The 14,850-nt window shown below is 40.7% G+C and overlaps 1 protein-coding gene across 3 annotated transcripts in view; it reads left to right on the plus strand.

Moving 5' to 3' along the window:
- Positions 1-14,850, plus strand: part of LOC100702913 (partitioning defective 3 homolog) — a 346,275-nt gene that overhangs the window by 203,929 nt on the left and 127,496 nt on the right. For all 3 annotated transcript variants that reach the window (XM_025910173.1, XM_025910174.1, XM_005471661.4), the window contains exon 16: positions 10,649-10,835. In XM_025910173.1, coding sequence (XP_025765958.1) covers positions 10,649-10,835 — 187 coding nt within the window. The remainder of the gene's footprint in view (positions 1-10,648; positions 10,836-14,850) is intronic.

A 14,850-nucleotide genomic window follows, 5' to 3' on the forward strand; every position in this document is an offset into this window, starting at 1 on the left:
GGAGAAATATGCTCTCTCTTTCTAGTCCTTGTCAGGACTCTTGCTGCAGCATTTTGGATTAACTGAAGACTTTTCAGCGAGTTTTTAGGACATCCTGATAATAATGAATTACAGTCACACATTTTCCTAGAGCTACACCTTATATTGTATGTTGAACCATATCGCATACTTAAAACCTACAGCATACAGCATATGGACAAAAGTATTAGGCCACGGCTCTTTGAATTCAGGTGTTTTCTGTTCCATTGCTACAGCTTTATAAAATCAGATATTCCCCAGTCACCCTGTAACTCTGCCACAAATTTGCAGACCTGGTAAAGTTAGAGAGCAGGGTCACTAGGTGCTGAAGTTCATGGTGCATAAAAGTTGCCAGTTCCAAACCTCCTCTGGCCTTATCATCAGCACAAAAGTGTGCTGGGAGCTTCAAGGTATGTGTTTCTATGGTAGAGCAGCTTCTGTAGGTGCAATGTGTAGGTGGCCCTGTGCCTTTGTCTATATAGTGCATCTTCTTAGATTATTTATTTTATTTATATTAATAATGATTAAAAAAATAGAATACAAAACAAAAAAAGTTCCCTGGAATATCTGTCATACGCAAGCTGAAAATGGGTTTTTTTCTGAGCATTTCTTCTTGGACAAGTCTCCCGTCTTTACACTGGAGAAATCCCAATTCCCTCTTGACTTTGAAACTTGTTGTTATGCTGAAGACATGTTGATAGATAATGCATTTATCTTCTTCTTCTTTTTTTCATTTGCCCCGACAGCCCCATGAATATTATTTTAGAGTTGTGAGTAGGCGTCGTAATTGGAAACTGTTCCTGATTGCTCACTCTGTCGCTGAGGAACTGAGTGCGTTGGTTCATGTTTAAACGTCTGTCAGTCTGCGGCCACTTTTGTCAAAACAATAACGTCACAACTGTGAACTATAGTGTTGAGTGCTCATGTAATCATGTAGAAATGACTACTTTGTACTGATGGCTTAGAAGGTCAACTTGTTAACATTCATCACAGCTGATGGGATCCCAGTGCAAAACGGTGTCTAGTTTTCTCCTTATACATGCTGATTTTGTAGGGGGGTTAACGCCTGAGGTGTAGTCAGGTAGTCAGATCCTGGATGGCAAAAAAACAGGATAAGACTGACGTCATACTCTAATCACAATCCATAAAAATGCGTGTGCATCTGTAAGAATGCAAAAAGCCCAGGTAGAGATTTCATGTCATTTTGATGCTGTTTAAAATGTGAGAAATCTCCAAATCTCTTTTTGCACTACTATCTAAAAAAAGATATAAAAAGAAGTGATGCTTCTCTGTCCTCACTGATTTGTCCATAAATATGTGGCAATGACCTGCTGTTATTCACGGCCCTTCATGACCCTGGCAATGATTTAATGTCAGCAGTGTCAGTGTTTACTTTGGAGGCAAATAGCATAAATATTCCTGACATAATCTTACACAAGTAAATTCATCTGCCATGCGGACAACAGCTACTTACTTTAGTTTAAATGAAGGCAAGGCATAGTGTTGTGAAAACACGTGTGAAGCTGTCACAGTGAAGTGCATTTATCGGTGTTGATGGTAAATGTCTGCGGGTTAGACAGAGAATAGCTGTTTTTGCTCCATCTTCTTCTGCGTGTTATTTCATACGGGGCTCAGACATATTGCCTGGTGCGTGAGATGTGACAGTTGTGGTTAGGGGACAGATATTGAGATTGGCTCAGCAAGGTCAGCAAGCATACAGCCGCCAGGGCTTGACTGACAGCTTGATTTTGAGTGCATCTAACCTGCTAAATTTCTGAATCATGAAGGCCAGAGGTGTGGAGTTTGGGATATGGTGCGGCGCACTTAGTGCATTACCTACAAACTAAAAAGAACTGCACGCTCACGTAGAACCTCTGCAGCTGGTTCTACCCACTGATGTGAGCTGTGTATTCCCCTTTGGAGCAAACGGTGATTACAGACACAACTCTGAGGCATTCCATCTCTTAAAAGACAAACAAAGGAACTCTCTAACCAAATCAAGCACTCTCCTCTGATGCTCCACTGCATTACACTGCCTGCGCCTCTATAAATGAATCGAGACACAGAGGTAAATGGGATGGAATGGTTTTGCTGCTCAAGAATTAAGACCTGACTGTGATTGCGAGTTATTGCAGATGGCAGCAAGTCAATTCAGTGAAATTGTAAACTCCATATTTCTGCCAAGCCATGATTGTTGTTGTCATGCTCTCTGTGTACTGTTAAAAAAAGAGCAAATAGCTGCAATGCTCCTCAGATGCCTTATCTCACCTTACCTTAAGTATTGATCAGAAACCTGGCTGTCTAGTCTACACCCAATATTCACAGGCTGCCTTTCTTCTGAAACACGAGGAAAAGGCCTTGAGTCTCTGGGGTAATTGGTGCAATTGAATGAAATTATAGGAATCATAATCATGGCAACAGCAGAGACATGCTCACATAGGAGACAGGTGCTATTAAGCTAGTATAGTGCCATTACATTGATCATGTGGACACTTTTGCTGTGATCTTGCCTGTAGTATTTTGGGCTGTCATTCAGGACTGTCTGCTTGGTGTGCAATTCAGTTGATCAATAGTTCCAGGTAGTCCCATTCTTGGATTGTTTCAGTAAGCCGTGCAGCTCTGTGATGCTGTCAGCGTTAGCTTCACACATGCATGAACGCATCATGGCCCAAAAGCTGTATCTGCAGTCAGCAGGTGGTGAACATACAGCGCTCTGCTTGACTCCATGCTCAAATTAGATGAGTTCTTCACTCTACTTTTTGCTTTCTTTTCATGCTATCCTTCCATCCATGCCCATGTTATGCCCTCTAAAGGTGAAGGGATAAAGAACTACCAAGTAAAGGAATAGAGAACTATCAAAGAAGCCATTTATTTAAGAAAAAGTAGGAAAGAAAGAAGAAAAGCTGAAATATACAAGAAGGAAATATGGAGCTGAGTAAAATCTCCTGCATGTGCATACTGTGACAGCGACAGTCAGGATTTTGCCGCAAAGGTCGTTAGCATCACACCCAGTTTTTGCCTTTCCGTTCTGTCTAATTGAAAAGTGCCACCGGGTGTGGGATCCACACGCTGGGGTGAAAATTAAGGCTCGTGCACCAATGCTTTCTGTGCGTGTGGCTTTTTGACCCAAACTGAGTGCATGCCTAGCAGCGAGGGACAGGTAGCGGAGTTAGACTGGAGGTGGGAACCAGGCGAGCAGAGTCCTGCTGTTGTCACACAGGAAAGAAGGTGTTTGCAGGATATAATGTGTGCGATGCAGGCAAGGGTGTAAAATCCTGCAGGCACATTGACCCAAATTAAAAAAACAAACAACAAAAGGTACTTGTAGAAGTTTATTTTACCCTTTAGTGACTTAAAATCCTATAAAGAACTCATCCTTTCTTTATGCTCATGTGTCAGAAGAATAGCGAGCTCTTTTTAAAATCAGTGCATGTGTATATAGTGTTACCCTGAAATTTGACCCTTTTCTCTGCTTTTATGTGCTTATTCTTTTGAAGTGGCATGAGCGTAAGTTTAGCAGCAATTATTTTAATGTATTCTGTAAAAAATAAATAAATAAATAAAATAAATAAAAGGCAGCAGTATTTGCAAGATGCACTTTATTTGAAGATGTTTTTCCAAAGAAAGTTTTGCGTGATAAGGCACCTTTAAGTTATGTAAAAACATGAGCGTGGTAATTGGCGACAATTATGAGGGTGAAGGAAGTTTTACTTTTAGAAACACTTGTGCATATCAGCAGTGTTGTATTTAAAGTATAATTTGTGTGATATTGTGGGAAAGTTAGACTATAATCATATAAAGTACCACACAGTAACTCTAATTTGTGCATAAAGTACAAACTAATGTTATAAACCAACCCGTTACAAATGAATCAAGTGAGAGTACTTTTTTTTTTCTTTAACATACTGCTCCTGGATATTGAGCTACTCTGGCTGCTGTTTGTGTGAAAAAATATCGATGTGATTATGATGCTGTTCCCTGAAATGCCATCTGCAGGCTAAATAAAAGCCTTGGATGTGAGTGCTGTTCCTCATTCAACACCATCGATGGCTTGACCTCTAGAAAAGAAAAACCTTTTAGTCGCTTCGTGGTAATACGTCGCAGAGTGGTGGTCTGACGATGTATTGAAGACGGTCTTTGCCTGTAGCAATGACTTCCATAAATTGCGTGGAGATGTTTTAGCATTAAGCTGTCATCACCTTAGTTTTCCAAGCATACGCGTATAATAGACCCACTTTTGCCAGTATGTGTTTATAGGGACCTTCAGCCAGGGTTCTAAATATATAAGAAATTGACTGGATGTTAAATGTTCTGTTCTTGTGTCCATGGGAGGAATTGATCAACTCCATGTGTCTCTATAAGTCTCACACTTTAGTAGCTGCTGTTCATATCCCAGACGTCTTGATGCCGTGTTTCCCTACAAGGAAGAGATTGTCATAAAGCCAATCTACTAAATGCGCTGATCAATAGCATTAATGAAGGAATCCCTCGTGGAACATGGTGGAACACTGCTGAAAAACAGCACCGATGTCCCTTGGTGTACATAAAGGCTTTCGGCTTCTGCTGGTATGTACTTAGGGTGATTACCTGCTGCTATCCGTGTATGGGTCTGATAGCTGTGACAGCATGGATCAACTAATGACCTCTCCTCCATCCACATCAATAGGCCAAAGTGTCACAGGAGGAGGAAAAGGAGGAGGGAGAACATAGAGGAAAGAAAGTGCGTGATGGGACAGAGATGGAGGAAATCGAGCAGGAGAGGGAAGATGGAGTGAGGCTATTAGTGTGACCTCTCACCTCACAGCTCAGTGTTTCAACAGGTAATGCTTGGTCAGAGGGCAGAAAGAAGAGAAAAGCGATACTCTGATCTGTTTGGATGGATGCAGCCAGGTGGCCTCTGGAGCCAGGGAGCTCATTCGTCTTCGTCTGCACTCTCTGTTAGAGGGAGCGAGAACATCTTTGCTTCAGTATTGTGTCATCGGTATCACCTCATAGGAAACGTGCAGAGAGATTGGCGTGGCTTTAGTAATGTAAAAGTGAATATGCAAACTGTTTAATTACCTTTCGCCTTGGAGGTTATGTTTTTGGTAGTGTGTGCATGCGTCTCATCTTTCTGTCTGTAAACAAGATAGCTCGGTAGGGGTGTAGAGTGGGGTTAATAATGCTTTAAATTTTGGCTTACATCCACCAAGGCCTACAAGGTCAACTTAATTATTTATTGGTCAGAAATGGACAAAAACCTTAAAACTATGATTTTTGGAAGTGTGGTGTATATTGTAAACATGCAGAAGGTAGTGTATAAAGATTTTAAAAGTGATAATAATACTATATAGGGCTGTTTAAAGCTATATTTTACTGCTATTATATGTTTTGACAATATATACGCATATAGAGAATGATACATCAGGATTTTAAATATCACATTACTTTGGACCTCTGACATTTTCTTCAAGGTTAAATAAGGTCAAACTTTCATAAAATTTATTTTATCTTTAAAACTTTGCTTAAAATTCTGGCGCCTTAGTTTGTATCACCAACATTTACTAAATGATACTGGTATGTGGAGGCTAATCTAAATATCACATTATAGTTTACATCCAAATATCACATCACATCTGACCTCTGACCTAACCTTCACATTTCTCGAGTTGACCCCAAAATGTGTTATATCTTTATAGAAAGAATGAGAATGAGCTGCTTAGTTTGTTAGAAATCTACAGTCATAATAATAAACAATGAACTCAAGTTATTCATATCCAGTTATTTCCAAATCAGTGGCTATTATCCATGACCTACTCCTACATAATGTTGCATAATAAAAGTAAACATCTGTCATGCTGCCCTTATCTGCACTACAAATTTCTTAAAGTACATTTAAAATTGAATGTATACAAAATAAAATACTGTTTCCTTTAAAATGACCAGAATGTGAGCTGCCTTGGCTGAGGCAACACTGAAAAGTCATTTTCTAACATTACAATTAACAGCCAGGGTGAACATGTTAGACTTCAATAGGTTTCAGCGATCCTGTTAAACCTTCACAATGCACTATTATTGCTAGATGGCAAACCACACCAAACAACCTGTTTTTATTTTTAGCAGAACAGAAAATGTAATGAGAGGGGTCCCAGGGTGTTGTCTTCTGTGAGCCTGCTTCTGTCAGTGTGACTCACATGAGGCTTTAATCACAGTGTGAGAAAGGTCATAGTGACATCATCATATTGCCACAGGTCTCTTTCCTTAACCCCATAGATGGTAAGCATCTATGTAACAATTACCTAATAGCCCCTTTGTAAAACATTAGCCTGCTGTGAACAATTACTCATTATCAGAGTAAAAATAGTCCCTTCACGACTCAGCATATGTATTTCTCAGATAAGTGTGTTGAAGTCCAGATAACTGCGTGAAAAATTCCAGAGTTTCAGTCGTTTTTTTCTTTTTTACGTCATCACCCCAGGGTGTTTAATAATGTAAGGTAGTGACCAAACAATAATACAGAGATAAACCCCAACAATCAAACAACCCGCTTTGAGCAAGCACTTGGCAACAGTAGGAAGGAAAAACTCCCTTTTAACAGGAAGAAACGCTCAACAATTACAAAAGAAAGCCTTAAGAATATTCTTGCTCATTATTTCATCAGCACTTGTTTGCATTTAGAATCATTTCTCCATAACGAACAGAAGTGACTTTCAAAATGCCTCCATCACTAGTTAGTCCGAGTTCCAACACACATGACTGTTCACTGTGTCGATCTGGCTGGCAAAAGGAAGTGAAATGTCTCGGCTGGTTTTGTCACCTGGCCTTTTTTTCCCCCTCTCGTCAGCTACTGTGAGGAGCTGATAAAAGACAATGGTGTTAAAGCAGTGAGTGAGCAGCTCCATCTGAGCCTCACTGTTCCAAGTTGCTGAAAAGCGTCTGCCTCTATTCCCACTCCGCCCTTTGCTCAGCCAAGTTTTATGAACCACAGTGTGATTTAACTCGTATCAACATATTGTTCCCTGTGAGCCATTTTCTCTTTGTCTTCTCCAGCCAACCTTAGTCTCGTCTGTTTCATTGTCCCGGTTAGTCATGTTCAGAGTCAAGTATCATGAGTAGGCGGGCTGTGATTTCCCTCTATGCTGATTATGCTGACAACTGCAGAAAAGCATTCGCTGCAGTTTCTAATTATTTTTTCACCTTTGAAAGCATCGGCACGGCCCTAGTTTTTCCTGCGCACTCTTCATACAGTGCAGTAGTGCATGTGCACGTAGGCACGGAAGCGGGGTAACTGTAACGACTTTTCATCTGCAGTGCTGGTCACTTGTGTCAAGGGGTCCTGACTGGAAATATTTCATGAAGCTGGGAGAAAAGCCTGCAGACTTTCTAATTAAAGCAGTGTCCTCTAGCAAAGTGGACCGTGACACAAGTGTATGTAAGGTGATTATAGATGGTGTGTTGTCTTAAAGAGAGCATATTGTAAGTTTGAGCAAATGTTCCATCCGTGTATGGTGTAAGTGAACATGCACTAAAAGTTTTAAAGTTTTATTTTGGGTGGGTTTTTTTTTTTTTTTTTTTAGAAAGACATAGTTAATACTCTGTGTCTGTTCCAGGTTGCTGCTGCAGTCAAAGTCTCTGTTGCTGATGCAACCGAGAAGCAATTCCGTCTACCTACTAAGGGAATGTAAAGGCGGGTATAAGAAAAGCCCCTGTGGAAACACAACCGCAGGGCATCTTTTATTGACACTGTCGCACTTTTGCTAAACTGACTGTAAAGCATGATATTTGAAATTTTGAAGGGAAAATGACTTAGTAGTGCTGTCATGACAGAAAAGGCTCAGAAAATAGGGTCAGAATTAGAATTGTACACGTATATTACTTATACAGATATACAGAAGTAAAACCATAATTATATATTCTCACTTTAATAGACTGCAGATTTTACTTACCTTCATGTCCCTTGAACCTAGACATTATTGAAAGAAACTATCATAATAACTTGAGAAATTACTTCAACCACTTTGATTAATAATCAAAATTCAACTATACAATAACTGGTATCTTCTTGGTGTGTCTACTGTGAGAATGATACATTTAGCTTAGCCTAATTGACTTCCTGGACTTATCACTGCCATTACTCCAATACTCCTGATTTACAGTACGGGGGGAATTCAATTACCTGTGGTTCTCTGTCAAGCTGTCTGAGTGAGAAATGGCCTTCATTTCACCTGTACAGTGTTGGTAGCCATCTTAACTGCTATAGATTAGCAATCTAAAGACAAAAGGACTAGTCCTTCAGTAGAATCGGTTAACAGATACAAAAGTACGGTCATGTGAAAAAGAAGGTTTCACATGACTTTGCCGTCAAGGGTGTAGTTAGTAAAAAAATTAGGTACCTCTATAAAAGCCTTTGCAAGGAGCATTCAGTTTGCTGGTATGGAGCACTCAGATGTCTGTTAACACAATGCCGCAATCTTCCCAGGAGTGGACATCCATGCAAATTCCCCCCAAGGTTTGACTGTGACTCTGCAGGTCTCAGTTAGAATGTTAAATTTTAAAGTTTAAGTTGATAGATTAGAAAATGACTGAACAAGTATGGCTTGTTTGGAAGTGTTCCCCCTTATCTCTTAAAAACAGCGGCACGGCTGTTCAGTTGCATTTGAACGAATCAATAAATAGAGTTGTTTGTTATGTAGTGTTACAACACAGCACAGCACAAACACTTCATACCACATCTGAAGGACAGTGATGGAGGGGTCATGATTTGGGATTGTATTGGAGCTACAGGACCTGGCCAGCTTTCTGTCATCAAGTCGATCGTGAAGTCCTCTGGAGACAAATGTTGGGCCAGCTGTCTGTCGGCTAAGGTTTGGCTGAAAATAGTTCATGCAACAGAACAAGCATCAGAATAGCTAAAGAAGAGTCAAAGTTGCAACAACCCAGAGTCCTGACCTGAAACTGACTGAAATGCTGTGGCCAGACCTTAAGAGAGCCGTCCATTTAAGACTTCCCACAAACCCCAATGAAATGAAACAAGACTTTTTTAAAGAACACTCCATGATTCCTCCACAACAACACAAGAGACTGAAACCTGTGCAGAAAACAATTACTTCAAGTTAAAGCTGTTAAAGCTGCAGTTACCAAACCTGACAGTTTCTTTTAATGACCACTTGAGCCTTGCTACACAAGCCAGTCAGTCCCCATAGACTTTCAAAGTAAAATGTCAGCCTTCACAGCAATACGGTGGTACTACAAAAACTCTTTGGCTTCCATAGATAATTTCCCAGTTATAAGAACTGTATGACGGAAAGATTTTTTTGTGCTTCACTGGTTTGGATTTTTTCAGGGCCAAGCCACTTGGATTGGCAGGTGAGCTGATATAGTCCGCCATAGCCAGCAGCTGTCTGCTAGGCCTAAAGTGAGCTAACTTAAGGCATCACAAATCTCCTCTGTCACACGTCAACATGGCAAGTCACCTAAAAAACGCAACTTTCCACATTGATTTTTGTTTGACTTTCATTGGCGCTATGTGTGCTGGATAAGCGCGCCTTTATTTCTGTCCTCTCCCACGCAGATGTTCTGTTTTGTTTCTTTGGTTTTTTTCTTCCCTTTTTTTAATCTCCAAGTACCGAAACTAAGCTATACCACTCGCTGCTGCATTGATTGGTGCTGAGATTTACTTCCACAACGTGCATTTATCATTCGTCGGGCCCCAGTGAAATTAAATGACTCTCAGATTCACGTTGGGATCCTGCCAGGGTAAATATTGTTGTCTGCTGCTAGTGATTACACACAATTGTTCCTAAGCTATTAAATTTGCAAAATAGTTCTGTGATAATGGAAACAAAAGCAACGACCACAGGAAGTCCAGAATCTCTGAAAGACTTTGTCTAATGGCAAGCAGGTGTGTGGCTGAATTCACATCTCATCACTTGTCTCACGTTTGGATCGGCGCACGACTTCTTCGTGCGCCGATCGGCTTTCAGAATGAAGCTTCCGCCTCTTCATTGTAATGCCACTTCTCATGCTGTTGAACAACCCTTCTGTTGCCCTTGGCGCTGAGTGCCAGCACATTCCCCATTGACTTTGACTCCTGAGGAGCAGCAAAAGAGCGATTCAAAGAAGTCCTCAGCGGGGAGGGTCAGGCGGGACAGAATACAGATCAGGGGGAGGCCTTTTTCTGCTCGTATTTGTCCTTGGAGGAGAGTGAAGGAGAATGGCTAAAACTACCCGGGTCCAGAACTTTTGCCTGTGACATTAAGAGACTGGATAGAAGACATTAGAGCACTTTGTGTTTGTCTTATGAGTCCTCATGGCCACTTAGACTTTCCATGAGTGAACTGTGCTATCATTTAGAAGATGTTAGTTATTTCCATTCAGTACTGCTACTCCAGATAAGAACAGAAATCCACTAGTTTTGCAAAATAACGTCCTCAGCATTATCTGTTTGCAATGTCATGCTGTTAATTAGGAACGCAAGATAAAATTATATTTACACAAATATGTCTGCACATGGGGTGTGTGCGTTTTTAAAAAAAAAGTTTAATAAATGGGTCTTGACGCAGTTTTGAATGTTATAATTGAAATGAAGCTCAAATATACGCGGTCACACTCCATTTGCTAATCAGTCTCTCCTTGTCCTGGTTTTTCTCAGGTCGCTTCCAGCTCTCTCCGACTGTGAACATGCCACAGGACGACATAGTAATGATCGAAGACGACAGGCCACCGCTGCTCCCTCCCCACCTGTCTGACCAGTCGTCATCCAGCTCCCATGATGACATGGGTTTTGTGGGAGAAAACCCAGTTCCCTGGATTCATGAGCTGCCCGGACAGAATGAATGGTAAGCTGCAGGTTGTTCTCACTTTGCGCAGAGTCGGCTGAATTATTTATGGCTTGATGGACTTCAGACGGCCCCCTGTGTGGGAGAGAGTAGGACAGAGTTTATATGAGGTGTAGGCTGGCTAGTTTGTTAGCGCAGCCAAAGTCTCCACCGCTGAGGCAGGAGATTACGTTTACCCAGAACTGGTCCAGAAAAGGAAGAGCATCACAGTTTTTGGATTGAATATTTTACAGAATGTCATACCAGTTAATTATGATTATTCATTTATTTTTTGCCAGAATGTGCATGCATTTTCAGATATTGCAAAATATTTCCCACAATTTTTAGATAGTGTAATAATTTTTCCTTAGTAGAAACTGGTAAACGGGACAGTCTTACTGTCGTAACAAACCAGGAAATAAAGTTTTCATATCGTACAGAGAGTTCACTGTGGGACAGTAATGACATTCTGCTTTAGGGCTCTGCTTGGAATCCCAAAATATGAGTCTGGGTATAGGTACGTGTGTGTGTGTGTGTGTGTGTGTGTGTGTGTGTGTGTGTGTGTGTGTGAGAGGAGAGAGAGAAACTGTAATGGGATCAGCAGCAGTAGTCACACAGCAACACTCTTGGGGACCCATATTCTACTTCCAGCACTCTCACCCTCACCACCTGTGGGATTTCGGCACCCCACTCAGGCTGCAGCCCGACTGGTGCCACCCTGCTGACACATTTCGACATGTAAATGAAACTTGGATACTTCAGCATTTTCAGAAGAACAAGCTCTTTAAAGAGCTTAGCTAGATAAGAAGAGGAACCAGTAGACACAAAGGAAAGAAAAGGGATGAGGGTGTAGAAAAAAGAATGGCATTTCAACACTTATATCTGCTTTAAAATAGCCAGTAGTTATTCTAAAATTTCAGCTGACATTTCCTGAATTGATTGTATTGTTCAGTTACCGGAAATATATTGGCAAGACATCCAATCATCTTGTAATTCTTGTCTGAATAACAGAGACAAAAGAAATCAGCAAGTGCATTTCCACTAACCACTCATTGTTTCTAATTTTTGCATTCTTTCTTTGTTGTTGTTGTTTTGTTTTTTTTTGATGATTGGCTGTTTGAGGTCACATGGATGCATGCAACAAGTGGCAGCAAGTGGCTTGAAGATGATGTTTTTGGCTGCCACAGATAGAGCATCTCTATCTCTTTCTCTCCTTTTTATTATTATTATTTTTATACCGTTTTCCCTGGAGACTCTCTACCCTCTCACTCTTCCTTTTCTCTCTCTCTGTCTCATTCATTATAAATGACTGGATTTGCTCAGCATGCCTGTTGTGCACGTGATGTCAGAGGTTTGTCATAGTGGATTAGGTCCACAGTGCATGGCTGAAATGCACTCAGGTTTCCTCACACGCTCCCCGTCTATAAACTCACACAAATGCACAACCGCACGCATGCACACGCACATGCATGATGTAAGCACATAAGGCAGGAGTGCGCTATATAGCACTGCCTAGGGTTATTCTGAATAATTCATGTCTCTCTCACACACACACACACACACACACACACACACATCATGCACACATTTTTTTATGCAAATGCTTACAGCTGCTTAAACGCATCAAGTGTGTATCATCATTCTGACTGACTTACACCCATTCTCATTTCCCTTTTCAAGTGCCCCCAATATCCCACCAAACACACACACGCACACACTTATACACAGAGTTAACAGGCATATTGAGCCAGCAGGGGATGTGGGTCAGTCAGACTCCAATGTACCGGAACTGTTACTTTTTAATTAAGCTCTGCAACAGTGGTGCCAGGGGTCTATATGCACTGAATATGTATTGTACAGAGCTGTGAAAGTCTCACCTTTGGCTTTCAGTATTATTCAGCCTTGCATCGTCTTGGGAGATGCCTTGCAAGGGGCCATACACCTACAGTGAATGCACAAAGTGCAAAAAAAGCTGGTTGGCTGATAAAATCATTGTAATTCATGATCTTTCTGTTATTGGTCTTCACTTTTTTCACTTACTGGAATTAAACAAATTCACATTTGGTGTTTTCTGCTATTTAATTCCCTTTATTCATTTGTTCTTGGGTTTTTTTTTTATCACTTGCACTCTATGTGACTCTGTTCACACACACTAATACACAATACATACCAGCTGCTTGTGAGATTCATTCAAGCTTAGTTTATCTCTGTCGTTTCTGTTGCTGATTTTAGTCTCTAGGATTTTATAAAAGTACATTCTCTGCTTTCAATTCGATTACATTCAGCTCAATTTAATTCAGCTGTATACATGTTGTCTACATAGCACCCTGACAATCAGATGGCCCCCTTATAAACAAGCATTTGGTGACAGTGGGAAGGCAGAACTCCCTTTTAAGAGGAAGAAACCTCCGGCAGAACAAGGGCCAGCGCTGTGGCCCTCAAGCAATGTTCCCTCTAATTTTTCACGTGTCTGAGCGAACACACAAACTCCCTGAGCGATCTCGTGGACCACTGTGAGCGACATTAGACGTGTGCACTGTGGTCACACCAGCGTTGAATCCATCCAAGTTACATGGTTTATTAAAATAATAAAATTACAGCATTTACATTTCTGTTAGACTATGTTTAATTAACTGCTTTAGCCCACTTACAATGAAAATTTAAAAAAAAAAAATCTTGTTAATGACCTGTGTAGTATTTTAACACTATTGGAAGTAAAAATAACTCGAACTCCAATTTGGAAAACACAACTTTCTTCTTTTTTTTAAAAAATAAAACTCTGACTTGTATTATGAGTCTGTGGTCTGGGAGAGAGTCCTGTAACTCTCTGTCTGCAAAATACAGCATATAATGACCAATGCTGGGCAATTAATTATATAGTTACTACTTCAAAAAAGTTACTGAGTTTTGGAAACAACAAAGTTTTTTGCAGCTCTTTACCTAAAAATGCAGCCAAGGCGGTTTTTTAAACAAACATTTCAAACTATTTACAGAACAATCAGCTGTTCTGCATGAAATCTGATGCCACACAAATTATTTGTGCCACTCCAAAAAATCATTTCTGTCCAGATAAAGGAGAACAACAGCCTGATACCTGCAGGCCTGACAACAGGAGATGTATCACTCCTGTAACACCTGTAACATTCAGCAGTCGCCTCATTGTTCTGACACACACAACAAAACTATTGACTACACTACACACTAACTACACAAGATTTGCGCTAAACGTCTCAAATCTCTCACATCTCAGAGCACCGCCGTCACTCCTAAAACTTCCTCCCGTTTCTTAACAACTAAATGCCATGTTTTGATTGGTCGACATGGTACATTTTTCGACCAATAGGGAAGGGTGGGGGGTGTTTTGGTTTCGTCTTTGCTCACAGGTGGAGAGTGCTTTCGAGCGTTTTCCTTATAAAACGCCGTTTTTACCGTTTCTTCCCGCAGTAAATATGAACAACAATAGTATTCAGGAAGAAAACCAAACATTGCATATTTTTTATCATAACTCTGGTTTTACGTGGCCTATCAACACAATTTAAAAACTGGTATAAAGTCCACACTTTTTCCGTTAATTCTTCCGTCTGTCCTGCTCACATCTCCAAAGGTTGTACACGTTGTCATTAAGGTGGCTTCACTCCACATCAGCCACGCCGCTTTGCTAGCTAAAACACCGGTGTCGGCACATATTTACTCTAATTTCAATTCAGGTTAGAAGTTTTTTTGTGTGCGCAATGCAGATTTTCTCTGCGCAGAGACTGCGCCAACAGTGCACAATTGCGCACGTGCGCAGCTTAGAGGGAACATTGCCCTCAAGATAAATGGTTGGTCTAGAGGAAGATCTCATATACAGTATATTGTGATGAAATATTAGAACAGCCTACTATTTTTTTATTCTTAAAATCACTTGCTACTATATCTCCATGGTGCATGTTTTGAGAATGTGTGCAAGTCTTTGTTCATATTTTACTGAGTGAAAACGTAAGCCTGTGTTTCCCTCCCTTCATACTTAGTGCTCCCTCAGTGTTTCATCACTTTT

The sequence above is a fragment of the Oreochromis niloticus genome, linkage group LG9 (genome assembly GCF_001858045.2).
Source record: "Oreochromis niloticus isolate F11D_XX linkage group LG9, O_niloticus_UMD_NMBU, whole genome shotgun sequence".
Classification (NCBI taxonomy): Eukaryota; Metazoa; Chordata; class Actinopteri; order Cichliformes; family Cichlidae; genus Oreochromis; species Oreochromis niloticus.